Raw genomic sequence first — 17,124 nt, 5'->3', positions numbered from 1 at the left:
GAAATCCTATTCATCATGCATGTTTGTATTCGCTTTTGTTGTTCCTATGCTGCAAACTTATGACTTGCACAGTAATTTGTGTGACGAAAGTTAAATAGGGAAAAATAACAAACGAAAAAGAACCTGTGTGGTTTTCCACACAGGTTCTTTTTAATAAAAAATAATAAGAAATAAGGAAGTCCAATAATTGTAATTTCTGTTCATTTCCATTCTTTAATTTCAGAGATTCTTGGGAAAATCTAATAACTTTACTAAATCAACGTGAACAGAAACTTCACGCGGCCGGCGAAATCCTCCGATTCCACCGCGATGCGGCTGAAGCATTGTTCCGAATTCAAGATAAGAATGCCCAACTTTCATCCGAATTAGGAAAGGATCTGAACTCCGCCCTTGCGTTATATCGGAAACATGAGGGCTTCGAAAACGACCTTGTGGCATTAGAAGTACAACTCCAAGTCCTAGTCGATGATTCCGTTCGCCTACAGGCCAAATACCCAACCAATGCCAGTGCCATAGCAAGTCAACAAGAGATAGTTGTCACAGCTTGGAACGACCTTAAAGAACGATCGACACTCCGAAGCGATCAACTAACAGCCAGTATTGATTTGCAATCATTCCTCACAGAAGTGAGAGATATCATGTCATGGTCGCAAGGAGTTAGAGCTACACTGCAAGCAGAAGAGCACGTTAGCGATGCAGCTGGTGCAACGGCTCTGAAAATTCTACATGATGCGCTTTATGGAGAAATAGAAGCTAGGGATGAAAAATTCAGAGAATTGAACGAACTGAGTGATTCAATGGTGCAGACTGGACATTATGCAGCTGCCGAAGTGGAGGAAAAGTGCTCTGCCATGTTGGACGAACGACAAAAACTGCACATGGCCTGGAATAAAAAGAAGATAATGCTGGAGCAGAAAATCGATTTGTTCTGTTTCCTTCGAGATGCCAAACAAATCGATACTCTGTCCAGTTCTCAACAAGCGACGCTGGCTAATTCTGATTTCGGCCAAACTGTGGAAGACGTGCAGAACTACATAAAAAAACACGATGAATTTGAACGATTGGTACAGACACAAGAAGACAAAGTTGCTCTTCTTCAGGACCACGCAAGAAAGCTGATAGAGCAACATCATTATGACAGTCCAAACATTCAACGTCGTCTCCATGAAGTTTTAGCTAAACGGCAGAAAGTTAAAGATATGTGTGCAATCCGAAGACGCAAATTAGAAGATGCACTTTTGTATGCCCAATTCGCCAGAGATTGTGCTGAGGCGCAACTGTGGATCGTGGAAAAACAGAAGAAATTGGAAGCAGACGCTGCCAACTATTCAGAAGTATCCAATTTGGATGAAAAGATAAAGAAACTCCAGAAACACCAAGCATTCCAAGCTGAAGTTGCGGCTAATCGTGGAAGGATCAAGGAAATTCAAGACCTCGGTTATGTCCTTATCGCGAAGAAACATGAATCTTCCCCTGAAATCAAGGAGAATATGGAGAAAGTAGTAAACGCTTGGAACCTACTTGAACATGAACTCAATCAACGTGGTCGAGGACTAGAAGAAGCGCAAGATATTCTTGAGTTCAATAATCAATTAGACAAGATTGAAGCTTGGATTCGAGACAAAGAAATGATGATTCAAGCTAGTGATACCGGCCGAGATTTAGAACATTGTAATGCTCTGATGCGTAAATTAGACGATGTAGATTCTGACATGCGTGTCGATGACCAACGTATCAAAAACATTAACAATTTAGCAGATAAACTGATCCATCAACGCCAGGCTACCGCTGAAATGAAGGGGGTTGATGAAAGAAGAAAAGTATTCAGTAATAAGTGGAAGAATTTGCAAGGTGCATTGAATGCTTACAGGGCACTTTTGAGTGGTGCCTACGAGATACACGTGTTCAACCGTGATGTTGATGACACATCTGATCGTATTGCTGAAAAAGCCTTGGCTATGAGCTCAGACGACACAGGTCGCGACTTGACTGCAGTTGAAGCTCTTATCAGAAAAGAAGACACTTTGGAGCGTGATATGATTGCTGTGAAGCAGAAGATAGGAGAACATGAGCAGCACGCAATGCAATTGAAGAAGAAATATCCCGACCGCTTGCAAGATATTGACAAAAAGATGGATGAGCTGAAGAAGAGCTGGAACAATCTGCAAGACCTTAGTGTGAAACGTCGTGATGTCCTCGATAATGCTTATAAAATTCACAAATTTGCGGCCGATGTTAAGGAGCTTGAACTGTGGGTTAACGACATTTTAAAGAAAATGAAGTCGTCACCAACTCCAAATACCACTTCAGAATGTGAATCCCAACTCGAACTTCATCAAGAACGCAAAGCAGAAATTGATGGCAGAGACAAAGCATTCAATCATTTGAAGGCTCATGGAGAGAATTTAGTAGCAGAAAACCAATCTGAAGAAGTCATCAAGTCTTTAACTCTGCTAACAGATCTTCATCGCATTCTACATGAAGCATGGAATGATAGAGCCCGCCATCTGCGGGAGGCTCATCAACTACAATTATTCAAGACACAAGTTGAGCAAGTAGAAACTTGGCTTGCCAACAAAGAAGCATTCCTTAATAATGACGATGTCGGTGACTCCTATAACGCCGTCGAAAGGCTGATTAAAAAGCACGAAGCCTTCGAAAAACTGCTTGATTCCGACAACGTTGAACAACTAGAGAAATTCGCCAGTTCGATTTTAGAAAGTGATCCCCAAGAAGCAGATTCGATTCGTGCAAAACTCCAGTACGTGCTCAGGAGAAAAGCAAAACTAATTGAAACTTCCAATGACCGCAAGCAAACATTACTTCAGTCTCGACAACTACAGGAGTTCCTCCGCAATCTTTACGAAATTGAAAGGTGGATCCATCAGAAAATACAAATTGCTCTGGATGAAAACTATCGTGAGCCAAGCAATCTTCAAAATAAAATCCAAAAGCATAAGGCCTTTGATACTGAATTGATAGGGAACGCAGAACGTGTTAACAGTGTTATTTTAGAAGGAGACAATCTTATAAAAGAAGGTCATTTTGCAAAGGAAGAAATCCTGCAAAATATAGAGTTACTTGAAAACAGCTGGGCAAAACTTCAAGAAGCGTCGAAGGAGAAGAAAGAAAAGTTGGAGCAAGCCCATGAAGCTTTGGTGTTTAACAGAATGATTGACGAATTCAATCACTGGATGGATGAAGTGGAAGGCCATCTTTCAACCGAAGACTATGGCAAGGACTTAACCGCTGTTAACAATTTGGTGAAGAAACATGAACGACTTGAAATCGACGTTACTAATCACAGCGATGTTTGCGATCAAATCAAGCAGAAAGATGAAGAATTTTTCCAGGCTGATCACTTCCTCAAGGATGAAATTCATGAACGAGCAATGAACTCTGTGAAACGATACCATTCTCTCCATGAACCGCTGACTATTCGCCGGGAGAATCTTGAAGACTCTTTACTACTTCAACAATTCCTTCGTGATGCAGAGGATGAGCTTCAGTGGCTCTCCGAAAAGGAGATGATAGCACGTTCAAAAGACCTGGGATCTAGTCTCATAGCAGTTCAGTCATTACAGAAGAAACATCAAGCTCTCGAGGCTGAGATTCTATCTCAGGAGCCGTTGATTTTAGCACTGCTCCAACGCGGTCAGCATATGATTCAGGAACAACACTTTGCCACAGAACAAGTGAAAACTTACTGTGATACGATGCAAAGCAAGCTTGTCGCCCTTAGGGATTTGGCTAGTATTCGAAGACTACGTCTTTTAGATGCAGTTGAAAGTCAGATGTTCTATGCAGAAGCCAATGAGGCGGAAAGTTGGATGACAGAGAAGAGGCCGTTCTTAGCGTCTCAAGATTTTGGAAAAGATGAAGCTTCTGTACAATCTTTGCAGAGGAAGTTGGAGGTGTTGTTCCGGGAGCTGGTTTCGTTCAGGGCGTCTGTTGAGAAAGTTGATAAATTGGCAAAAGGTTTGATCGATAGAAATCACTTTGATAGTGCAAACATAAGCGAAAAAAATAAACTTGTTGCTCAAAAATACGAGGAGTTGCAGAAGTTGTGTAAAGAGCGAGAAGCTCGGTTAGCTGAAAGCCGAAAACTATTCGACTATCTCCGCGAAACCGAGGAACTCCATGAATGGATTGGAGAACAGATTGCCGTTACTGCATCTGAAGATTATGGAGAAGACGTTGAGCACGTTGAGCAGCTAATTCTCGCTTTTGATTCATTTGTTTCGAATTTGGCAGCAAATGAAAAGCGAGTTCAAGCTTGTTTGGCCAAAGGTGAGAAACTCATCAGTGAAAACAACCCGTACAGATCGACTATCAAAGCTAAACGTGATGAGACTACTCGCAACTGGATTGAACTGAAAGAGCTTGTGAATGCAAGACAGGAAGCCCTTATTGGTGCGAAACAAGTTCATGTGTATGACAGAACTGCTGATGAAACTATATCCCTGATTAACGAGAAAGAGGCGTTACTTATGTCTGAAGATTATGGACAGGATCTCGAAACCATACAGTCATTGATTAGGAAACATGAAGTCTTTGACGCTGAATTGGCTGCTGTGAAACATCAAGTTGAATCTGTGTTAGAAGAAGCCGGCAAGCTGTCTGACATATATCCTGACGCTAAGGAACATATCGAAGTGAAACGCGATGAAACCATTGACGCCTGGTCGGACTTGAATGATAAGGCAGCTACGAGGAAAGAAAAACTTCAACAAGCTGAACAGCTTCAATCTTACTTTGATGAATATCGGGATCTTATCGCCTGGATCAACGAAATGCTTGCCAAGATTACAGCCCCAGATCTTGCAACGACTGTTGCCGGAGCCGAAGCTTTGCTTGCCAGCGTCAAAGAACATAAAGCCGAAATCAGTTCTCGGGATGAAGCCTTTGATAGGTTCACTGCGAATGGTCAGAAAATGATACGAGAGAAACACTTCATGGCGCATGAGATTGAAGATAAAATTCAAATCCTCAACCAGAGGCGAGAACTGCTATCAAAGACACTGGAGAAACGCAAAGAAATCTACGAATTGAATTTAGATACCAGATTGTTCCTCAAGGACGCTGAAATTCTAGATAATTGGATTACTAGTCGAGAGCCTCAACTTAAAGATCCCAAACTGGGAGACTCCATAGCTCAAGTGGAGGATCTTATCCGTCGCCATCAAGATTTCGAAAAGACGGTAGCTGCGCAAGACGATAAATTCCAGGCGATCAAACGAATCACACTTCTGGAACAAATGTTCAGGAAGCAACTAGAAGAAGAAAAACTTGCTAAGAAACTGGAAAAAGAGCGGTTGGAGAAAGAACGTGTGGAGGCAATCAAGCAAAAGGAGATGCAACGATTGACGGAAGAAAGACGACGTGCTGAGAATGTCTTCAAGCAATCCGAAAAGGCGGCAGAAAATACCCCAGAGAAGACACCAATCTATTCCTCGCCTATGGTGCAGCCCCAAATCTTGTCTCAACCCGCTACACCCATATACACACCATTCGATGACAATCTTCTTCTACAAAAATCGCCTTCGGGACCGATATTCGGCGATCGTCTTCGACGTGGATCTGATAATACAGTTAAACGAGCGGAGAGTATGAAGATCACTCCAAAGCAACCGAAACGAACGCCATCTTTCACAACTCGCCGGCGAGCTCAGAGTTTCCGCAAAAATCAAGAAAACACCTTGCCTGTTGTGGAAATCCAAGGCATACTAGAAAGGAAGCATGAGTTGCAATCTGGTGGCAAAAAAGCACCGATGCGATCTTGGAAAACTTTCCACACCGTGCTTTGCGGGCAGTTGTTGTGTTTCTTCAAGGATGAACATGATTTTGTAAATCAGCGCACCCAAAATCCACCGGTAAATATTTTGGATGCGAAGTGTGAGAGAGCTGAAGATTACACAAAAAAGAAACACGTCTTCAGGCTTACGTTACCCGATTCGTCGATGTACCTGTTCGAGGCGCCCTCGTGGGAAAAAATGAATGATTGGATAAACAAAATTTCATTCCATGCAGGCCTGCCACCAAATCTACAATTGCTAAGTTACGACGAATCAGTGAAGGTAAGATTGCGTTTATCGAAAAAGAATCAATTTAGTGACCATATCATGCAGTAAATTGGTCACGTGTTTAGTTTATGAAATTACTAGGATCTGTCACAAAATATGGAAAGTTAAAATAGAATTATTCATTGAACATTCACACTTTAGTTGGCACAGTAGAAAGTTTACAGTTCTCGCCGGTTCTTGAACTATAAACTTTTAAACTTTATTTTTGGGCGAAAATTCGACGGTTTAAGCACTTTTGTAACAATTTGCAAAATCATCTACACATTTGCTTGATATCTCCACTAAAAGTAATTTACGTGTCATTTCAACATTTTTCTCATTTGAATTCTCCATTTTCATCATGTAGCAATCCAATAGTTCTCCTGAAGTAAAAAGCCAAGCTAGCCTCGATCAAGTTGAGACTTCACCAGTTAGTTCACGCACATCGTCGCCAGATTCACAGAGACGTAGTTCCCGTCATGATTCCGTTGGCAGTAGCATGTCAGGCGGAAGCTCGAATACACCACAAATGAATTTCTTGCAGAGACGAAGAGAATTGACTGAACAGCAACATCAGCAACAGTATCAACAGTCAAATGTATGAGACTGAATACTTTTCAAACCATTTGCGCCTTTTAACAGTTGAATAGTATCATTTAGACATGAATAGTTAGTATTTCATGACCACTAATGAGTGATTGCGTTTTCAAAGAATTGTGTTCTTGGTTTAACTGATAAAAGGCAGATGCGCGACAGTCGAAAATTAGTGCTCTAATTTTTTTCACTTGAAATTATTGGAACATTTCACTCTTACAGCAGAGTCAACAGCAACCCTCCTCCCCAAATAGTAATTATGGCTTCGCGGAGAAACCTCCAATACCCCCGCGAGGAATGCCACCACCAGTACCACAAAGGCAGACCGTTGAATCTACTGTAGTGTTACGCAGTCGAAGACATAGTGGAGATGGTAAGAAACCTCACTATTTTCCTGAAAATATAACGATAATTTCTGGTTTGGCCATTTTTTATAGAAAATTAATATTCACTCAATTTTTTTTTCTTTCAGATTCCCCCGATGCAAATAGCAACTACAGTAATGTTCAAACTAGGCCCTATTCGCTACACGCAAATACTTTACCTGCCGGTGTACAAAACGGATCCAGTGAAGACCATTGGAAACGACATAGCGAAGTTCGTACTTCAGGTAAGAGAAATTGAGTATTGAAATGAATTATCGAGGAAGGAGTTGAGTTTTAAAAGTATGGAAAGCAATAATACTGGGTAGCCGAAAACTGAACAGTGCTTTAATGAAGTTTTCGACTGCCCTTGATATATTTACCTCATTATTCTCAGAACTTTTTGCACCCGAGCACACGATCATTTCATAATTTACTGTTAAAAATACGAAATACAAAACAGCGGAAGTTAGAGAAGGCTCATAAATAATGATCGATTGTTGGGATAGTAATATTATATTACCTGTGTCCGACGAACTCGTCGTCATCTGAATACTTTTGTTCCAGCACTAACTTCGGATTATATTTTTTGACATAATAATTTGCTCATCAGATTCCACCAGAGAATCCCACACCAATATAGTGGTTAATGATTTTGAACATTATTATTATGAAAGAAAGCATGGGCGATTGTAGATCAATCCTGGACGACCAAAAACGAAATATCTATATCTAAAAACGTTACACCATTGTCACCAAATTTCTGTTCTCGACATGAAAAAAACATGCAAACGTCGCAGGAAGCAGTTGAAAGCTGTTCGTGAACGACAGTGACCGCAATTTTGGCTCTCAGAAAAAGTATATTACCTTGGTGAGAGACGAGCTCACGTTTTGTGTCGCCTTTTCCACTTAATGGCTTCCCAAAATCTTCTGATTTGTTGTGCATAGTATACATAATTGATGATTCCCTGTGTTTCCCAAAAAAGGATGAAATAAGCATCCATGCAGAGTTTCAGCTTTGAATTTTTTTTTGTGTCGATGTTCAATTTCCGAATATCTTTTTTAAGTGAATTTTGTTGCGTTTGAATACTGCAATATGAGATAACTAAATGCCCGATGCTTACCTCTCAGCTAGCTACAATCAAATTAGCATTGACCGAATCCCATTTGTAGTCAAAGTTGAAGTTGCTTTAAATGTGTTGTCTACTGTTAGGGAATGATTGTCATCAGAATCACTGATCTCTTTTATTATTTCCATTTCCATTCTATGCATTTTGTTGGTCGCATTACATATACCCTCAGCTATTAATAGTAGAGGATTTTAAAAAGTTAAATGTATTTAACATAAAACAGCTTGAAAGTCATCGCCGCGCATAAACTAGTGATGATTTCTTGCGAAAAGTAAAGAAATGATTCCGCTTATGCAGGAGAAGTCTGCGTTAGAGCTTGTCAAAAATCGGCACCAATGCACATAAGATATTGAACACTTATGTTGCATTAATGACAAGAACGGTACTCTGCTTACCGATCGACGAGTTGCGACAGATAGATGGCGAGAAGCAGATTTCAACTAAAGAATTTGTTCATCTTCCGCTCCCACAAGCGACATTTGGAATAATTCCACCTTTCAGCCCCACTGAAGCTTAAGGCAGTATTCAAACGAATGGGGCCTCACGATATCGCATTTATACTCTGGAAGGAGCCACAACTGAGACCCAACACTCTGGCGCTTGAATGAGTTCTTCAATCGGATGATTGAGGTAGAAGTAGGTAGAGTATTATCTGACTGGCAAGAAAGCACGATCGTTTCAATATAGAAAGTAGTGTACTAGAAGCGCGAATAGATTCCATGCTTAACAGTTGCAGCGGGACACAGACTGTGCTCACTAAGGGACTGCCAAGAACCGTATCCCGCCCGGTCAATCCGACAACTTGCTCATTCCCCTCTATGTTCCTATGACCGGACACCCAGGGAAGAGCGACTTTGAGCGTACCGCCCCGACTTTTCAGAGCGATCCTGCACTGCCCTATCCGCCTAGAGGATGTTTCCACTCAATGCAAAGCCTTAGTGGCGGTTTGAGTGTCAGTCAGAATGGTTATGTCACTATTGCAGCTTAGATGATACCTCAGCCATTGACAAGCTTCCATTATCGCTATTACTTCCGCTTGGAATACACTGGCGTATCCTGGAAGAACGTGACTCCGCTACCCTGTGCATATATAAAAAAATTCCAGCACCGACTCCACAGATCATCTTTGTTTCGTCGTTGAAAAATACTGTGTCATAACCTTGTAGCACGTCGCTGGTCCTTCAATCTGTCCTTGTTGAAAAGTCCACACAGTTACGAGACCCGGATTCTGTGCGATGTAGTCCATTTGAGAACGCCCAGAGTTCACGGGTACTTCGTCTAGGATGTTCTACGGCTGTAGGTCTTCGTTTCAGCAGCTGTGTGTATCCAGAGAACCATTCTCGACCGAAGACTTCATTCGTATACAACGGTCTTCTTGGCGTAGAAGCCTACACAGATCTTCTTATAACCCCCAGTTCTCTGTTCAGTCTCCAATTTAACTTAAAGTTCAGGATCACATCCAGACACTTTGTATTAGAGAAGAAAACTAATCTTTGTTCATTTAGCCGCGGGAGGTGAAATTCGGGTACTTGTAATTGTTTTGGGGGTAAATAGGATCACATACTTTTGGTTGGATTTATGGAGCCGACAGGCACACCTTTCCCAACGCTCCCTCCATTCACTCATAACGGAAAGAAACATCCCTGACACTAATATCACCAAATCGTCGGTATATGTCACCACGTTTACCCCGCTACTGTCCAATATGCCTATAATTTCGTCCATCACCTTATTATCACATCTTCCTAATTCGTCCATCACCTTATTATCACATCTTCCTAATTCGTCCATCACCTTATCCTAATTCTTAGCATGGATATTATCCAATGCCAACGATACCTCTCCAATTATATACTGGTTAAAGCTTCGTACTAACATTGTTGAATGGTCCCTCTCCCGTTGTTGAATGTTCCCTCCCTCGCTGCCGTAGAGAAATAACAAATTCGTATTTGCTTTTAGAAATTTACGCGTGTAGTGCACAGGATTTCTGATATTTGCCATCAACTTGCTTAGCATTAGCACTTTTCCGAACATTAGTTGCTGCATATTTCACTTCAATTCAGAAGTTTAGGATAGGATCGGGCTTCAAAAATGTGCTTTGCCACCTCTATGATATCAGCCTACTTGACCCTATCGAATATGTTGCAGATGTCAGTTTTATCCAAACCGCTTGCCAGCTATATCCAGAATACAGAGGGGTCCGTATGGAAATAACTATCGATAGCTTTATTGAACAGGAAGAGTTGTTGTTTTTCATTTCTCTGGAAAAAAGTCCTTTAAATAAGCAACTGTTATACATCTTTAGCAGCATTCGTGAACATTTGGCTTCTATATGTACTGCAAACAGAGGGAGATGCCGTTCTCTTTCTTTAGATTCATGCGTAGGAAACAGAGCTTACTATGTATGTCGCAGTTTCGTCAGCGCGTCGGCAGATTGTCTTTTTAACTTCTGCATTACGACCACCTCTCTATTTTTATATATATATTATATGTTATAATTTCTGTTTAGATTGTTGCGGAGTTTTCCAAATTACCCATCTTTTTTCAATATTGTGAATTTCTAGTTCTCCTTGGGTTACTGTTTTTGCTCCTATAATCATCGTGCTAAGCCTTCTAGCGTGATTGGTCTTCTTCTTGATTGTAGGCAACTTTTCTTTAGTTGATTGATTGATGATGTCCATCAATAAATAGCTGGTTTTCTACGCCTTGTTTCAACCATGTGCATAGACCCTGCGATAGGTCTATGCACATGGATGATTCGTTGTATGATTGCTCTATGAAGCGTCATGGCGTTGATATTTATTTGCAACGAACTCTCTATTTTCATTAGTAAAGGTTCGCATTCCAGCTTTGAAGCATTTCATTTTCTTGTACCTCGATTCTTTGAGTCAATAGCGTAAGTGATGCACTTGTGATTATTGTCGATAAAGCCTAATAAAACTTTTCAAATGTTGGGCAATCTATATAACTATTTGGACGCTAGTATGATATCCGGGATAGTTTCGTTATCCTTGGTGCCCTATTATTCGCTGACTGTTACGAAATTTATTTCTTTTTGACAGCAATCTTAATTACGTTCACGATCATAAGCAAGGCCCTTATAAGACTCCAGTCAGCCGGCTTGCATCCAGCATCCTCAGATAAGTAGCATTTTGGTATTTTGCTACACTAATTATTCTTGGGTTCTTCTTCGTCGCAGTGGTAGCTATCTGGTACTTTGCAATCCACTACAAGATCAGCTAGATTAAGACATTGATAGCATTTCTTCATTTCGGACAGAAACGCATTGTAACTCTGTCATAGTGAGCTAGGACTTTTATGCTTTTTGCTTGAGAAGCACTTTAGTTCCGTCACTAACAAGTGTCGCCACCGCTTACATCTGTTCTCTACCATTTAGAGCTGCAATTTCAGTGCTGATTTCACTTAGGTGATAGTTTAGGGCTACCTTTGTAGTATTTGCCATTTTCGCTCGTTCCGTATTTTCGTATAGCCCAAAATCTGGAAGTTATGCTGCATTCTTTGTTTTCCTCATACTGTTTGCTCTTACAGTCTCGCCTAGCTGAATTTTACTCTTACGATTTTTCAGTTGGTTGAACAAACACTGTATTCGCTCTTCTACACCGCTTTCTATTTCTTCTTTTTAGGAGGATGTTTCCTAACGATTCCTCTTTCTAAGAGACATGCATTTTCGTGTTCTTTGTTCCTCGCCTTCTGGCTAATGCCGATTCCAATGAACTAGAGGCTGGTGTTCCTTTGCTTCATTGTTGCAGTCTTCATTTTACAAGGGACTCGTATTTATCGAGCTCATCTTCTTCAACCCACAATCTCATCATCTACACTGTTTGTGCCTTGGATAATGTCTTACTTCTTGCATTTGATGTGGGCTGTTAGGCCCCACTGTATCATTGGTCGCCACTGTTCGCGTCATCTGCCACACTGTTCTTGGTAATATACACCATATACCACTGGTGATCGCATTATCTTTGAGCTTTGATGTCATCTTCTACCATTGTAGTTTTTTTCGCCTGATCACCTTTTTTGTCTTCAGATTTGATTCCATCATCATATCAACTAAATATTGGCTTAGAAGTAACTAAACTAAACTAAAAGCATTTGAATTGACTAGTAATATTTGTCTAAGGATTGAGAAATTCGAGTCATATCGGGTCGAACCATAGACCTTCCATTTTGGGCTTTGCACCCAAATAATGAAAATAGTAAAAGACGAGGACGGTTTCATCGAGAGCAGAGGCAACTCATCACACACTGGCGCACCTCTGCCCTGGGAGCAGCGTGGCCGAAGCGGTTCGCAGGAGTTAAACGCTCCTTTTTATAATTCGAAAAAACAAACACAATGTGAGTGTAACCATGAAGGTGAGCGCAACCTGCTCTCCATTTGGTCCATTGGATGTAGAAGTAGGATCCCTCAATCCTTAGACAAAAATTCTAGCTCGGGAATAAGCGTAACCTTTCTCTGTGGCGTCATTTTTTTTTATTATTGGTTAGTTTCCTTTAAGTTGGTATGAATGTATTATAAAATATTTATTACCTTAATACATTTCTTCCAATGAAAAAACTCACGCATAGCTGGTTTGTAATTTTGCAAGTCCACCTAATGGCAAAAACAGAAATGCCCATTGTGTAGTATGCTTTCTTTATCCACAAGAAAAAAGTTCGTAGGAATTCACCGTAGCATATTCAGCGCTAGCTTCTGGGAAGAGACTTTCAGCGCCCTAGCAAATATGTACTGAAGTATGGCGGATTTACTTTATATATATTTTGCACTCGCGGTCGCCCCTTTTCTATCCAGTTCGGGAAGGACGGTCGAGACATTGGTTTTTTCCGTCCCCTTGTTGATCTGCCCAGGTTCGAATTCCGCTTGGTCATGAATGTTTGTGTTCATCTGTGTGCTGAAGTAGAGCCTCTTTGAAAATCATTTAGGAGAAAAATTGCAATACGAAAAACGTAGGGATGTCCTATACTTCACAAGGGAGTGAACGGGAGGCATACAAGGGAATTGGAAAAAATCATGTATGCATGTTGTTTTTACCAGAACAGATTCTAGAATCTAACTACTAATCAATGTTACGAAACAATATGATGTCAAGCGGTAAAAATAAAAGAGGAAAAATAGTGATTCGACTACGTGAATGGAGCAGAATATCTCGCTGTCAGTATACCCTCATTGGCTATGGGAAAATCACCACAGATTCCATTATCGCCTAATAATTTTTTCGCTCTCGACAGCTCGGCGGGTATCTTTCAACCTTTAAATCTCCTTAGTTAGGTATGGTCACAGTCTATATTGGCTAATAAATGCTCATCCGTTTAAATATGTCCAAAGGGGTCAATTCGTTCATAATTGTCCGATAACACGCATCTCCCGGTCAATTGCAGATGCGAAATCTACAAAATCGGATGGCGATAATCAATGTCATTGTTTCGTCGGTTGGCGATTTAAAGGTACTCCTAGAGAATGGTTGTTATGTCCATTAGAGCTATCTTGATTTTCCCATTATTAGACAGATAATCATGATGCGTTCATCACCGTGGTCTAAATTCCACATGCCCATAAACCCTTTCGTTCTTAAGGTTTTGTTTAAACGCAAGGTGAGGAGTGCGGGGGGTCGAAAGTGATCATTTCTTTAACAGACCCAATCTCAGAACCTACTTAACCGAAAAATCTGAAAAAAGTCAAGAGGCTGCCACTGTATGGTGCCTAGGCTCCGAAATACCCTCCATACCGACACCTGTTCAAATAAAATTAATAATAGTACATTACTATAATTTTTAGTAATTGGCAGTAAAACCCCCCTTAAGTTCTTCCTAGAATCACAAAATGGCGCAATGTACGCTAAATCATAGAGCATGATCCTACCAAATTTGGTGAAAATCGCACTATTATTACCAAAGTTATATTAGGTCAAAGCTGTCGCTTCTGTGCAAATTCAAGACTTTGAATGTCAATATCACTTGAAAGTGGATATTCTCGCATAATATATGTATATATTACGTACTACATACTAATGGGACACATGCATACTCAAATCTCTTTATAAAAGGAGTACACAAAACCTTTCATACCTGAAGCGTCTAGCTTGCAGTTTCCCAACTTGTTTATAAATCACTTCGGGCAATCATCTCATAATACACCTTATTCATAATGTACAACGCAGTTCTAATCAATGAAAACGGGCTCTTCCGTAGCATGTCATTCACTATTCTGATGTCTACATTACGTGTCGTGCTCATAAACCCACGTCTCGTATTTAGTAATGACTCATTTGATGGATGTTGAGTGACCTTTTTTGATTGGAAATCAGCAAAAAAAAAACAAATAAGATATATAGATAATCGCATACGGCTGAGGGACGGGAAAAGGGGAAGATTCTCAGTGGCTCCCGAATAGAGGCGCAACGAAATTATCTAAAGGAATATAAGTGGTTTCACAATTTCCCCCTCGAATCTGGATTTCTTCGCTACGGCCCTGTTGGTACCTATTCTATTATTGAAAACTAATTTAGAATATTTTGTTACTGAATCAAATGGGCGGTTGCTTACGAATATGAAAACATATTTCTTTTTTGTATAAAGTCATATTAATCAGAGTTATAGCACTTTTGTACGCATGAATTGCATGGAAATTTTTATGAAAAAGAAAGAAAAGTTGTTAATTATTGTTACCGTGGATTAAAAATGTTTTTCATTCAGAAAGGAAAATTGCAAGCGGATGTTAAATTTGTCAAAATTGTATCGAAATGTAAGCATTTTCCTAATTGTTGCATTGGAATTTTACAGAAATTAAATTCATCCCTTCATTACGCAGAACAAAATGATTATGTCCAGTTAGTTCACAGAATATTGTACATAACATCATAGATCCAATTAATTTTCCATAAAACCATCAGAATGACTAATCTATAATGTAAAATTCATATTGTACAACAACATAGAACATCCACCACCTCTGCCAACAACAATGCCACCGATGGGAAATCAACAGCGAATTACTATGAACACGTTCGGTCAACCAAACGCTGCCCTTCAAAACGACTATCAAGGAAACAGTACAGTTACCTATCAAGTGACCACCACCACTACAGGAGGTGGCCCGGCGGTACGGAAGTCCTTGCAAATCCCAGCTTCGCCCAATAATCGTACAACAATTTGGCACCAGCACTACTCGGCCGAATATAATATCGCTAATAATCCTGGATATGGAACCAACAACAACGATCCTGCAGCTGGTTAGAATGCACATTCACATTCACCAATTATGTCGTTTAGAGTGCATTTTCTATTCACGAGAATTGCGATGCTGTTGATCGGCTTCAGCATGGGAAAAGGAGATTTCATTGTTTTAGCTTGATTGCACGCACATTGAATATTGCTGATTAGTGATCCGAAGAAATCGTTTAGATTCTATAGCTTCCTTTGCATTCCCAGAACTCTTACTTTGACCAAAAAATGCATCTTACCAAGAACAACGCTGTATCTAGTTTTAACCCACCGCATTTGCTGACGTATATTAGTTTGGTATCTAACATCGATAGACTGCATGACACTGATAGTTTTTGCATGCCCGAAATATCGTTCCATTCCGGCACAAGCACCAACATCTGACCATTCTTTTACAATGTCTAACCTTTCAATTCAGTATACTAACATACGAGTAGTATTGCAATCCGGCATTTTTTTGTCTAATAAAAATTAAATCGATTTCGGCTGAAAAAGGAAAAACAAACTGAACCAGTCTTCAGACAAAAAAATGTCACCAGCTTTTTATTTATAGAAATAAGCCACTTTCAAAAATGATTCTCTAAAACGTGTTATTTTTCTTCCGAAACGCTCAGGTTGGGGCATCGCCCGTCACGAAGCCGGCCGACCGTTGTCAATGCCCCCCAATGATTCGTCTGTGGTCGGCAGAATGTCGGCAGAAAGTTCAAGCGAAAGTGAGGCACAATCCATATCGTCAATATCGGATGTCAAAGGCTCGACCAGTAAGGATAAGGATCGACGAAGCGGCATGTTTCGGTTGTTTGGAAAGAAAAAGAGGTCTGGCCAACATCCTCAATAGTGAGATGGTAACGTGGGTATGAAACTAGTATATTCTTCGTGGTCCAGAACATGTCAGCATTCTTTTCCGGAACATCACACCGACCTCCCTCCAAATTGATAATTAGCAACGACAACACCAGAGTCAACAACTCTTGCATTTGTTTATTTCATAATTTAAAAATAAAAAAACACATCCTGAATGCCTAGAAACCAATGAATAATATACGAAGTCATGCCAGCAGCTTTTTCTATTTTGTTATATGTGAACTTTACTTTGTTTTTATTGTATTTTTACCCTTATTATTTTATTTAATAATTATTTCGTATTATAATTTCTTTGTACTTCTCTTTCGACATTTATTGCTTAAATATTATATTGTAGGTAAGTTTCCATAACACATGATATGAAAATCAAATGAAATAAAGTGATTTGTTATAATCTTATCTTGAAGGACAAAAGTCAATTGAAAAATAGTTCTTTCTCTTCTCATATTGTTATTTTTGCACGGAATGCATCCGTGAAGCTTCATCGATGAGAACTGAAATATGAAAGACGTACTTTTTAATTTCTACACTTTTCAATTAGTTTTCTGTGTATATTATTTAATAACAATTGTATTTCGAGCGGTTATACAGAAATAAATCTTAAATCTATCCCATCATGTCTTATTCAGAATAATGTCTACATTTTTTCCTTACTATTCAAATAGCAATATCCTTTCGACTAAGTAGCATTGGTCAGTTCTTCTATGTGTGTTCACCCGGATTCTGCCACATTTTCTCGGTTTGCCCATCGGCGTTACAATATCGACTTTTTTTACTTTTTTTTCTGCATTCTTTTCTCCCCCATCTCTTCCCACCCATTCAAACTTGTTCGATATTTCTGGTTATTAAAAAAATATTACTTTAATATGAATG

General features: G+C 39.9%; 1 protein-coding gene across 5 annotated transcripts in view; it reads left to right on the top strand.

Annotated features, from left to right (window-relative positions):
* Window positions 1-16,863, top strand: part of LOC119647505 (spectrin beta chain, non-erythrocytic 1) — a 214,872-nt gene extending 198,009 nt beyond the window's left edge. For 2 of the 5 annotated variants that reach the window (XM_038048462.1, XM_038048460.1), the window contains 6 exons: window positions 224-6,077; window positions 6,430-6,660; window positions 6,879-7,029; window positions 7,129-7,266; window positions 15,102-15,395; window positions 16,002-16,863. In XM_038048462.1, coding sequence (XP_037904390.1) covers window positions 224-6,077; window positions 6,430-6,660; window positions 6,879-7,029; window positions 7,129-7,266; window positions 15,102-15,395; window positions 16,002-16,225 — 6,892 coding nt within the window. In that variant the 3' untranslated portion in view covers window positions 16,226-16,863. The remainder of the gene's footprint in view (window positions 1-223; window positions 6,078-6,429; window positions 6,661-6,878; window positions 7,030-7,128; window positions 7,267-15,101; window positions 15,396-16,001) is intronic. The other 3 variants (XM_038048461.1, XM_038048463.1, XM_038048464.1) reach the window with 3 other exon arrangements.
* The last annotated feature ends 261 nt before the right edge of the window (window positions 16,864-17,124 follow it).

Source organism: Hermetia illucens, chromosome 2 (genome assembly GCF_905115235.1).
Source record: "Hermetia illucens chromosome 2, iHerIll2.2.curated.20191125, whole genome shotgun sequence".
Taxonomy (NCBI): domain Eukaryota; kingdom Metazoa; phylum Arthropoda; class Insecta; order Diptera; family Stratiomyidae; genus Hermetia; species Hermetia illucens.
The sequence above is the reverse complement of the archived record's forward strand: the minus strand, read 5'-3'. Positions and strand labels throughout refer to the sequence as shown.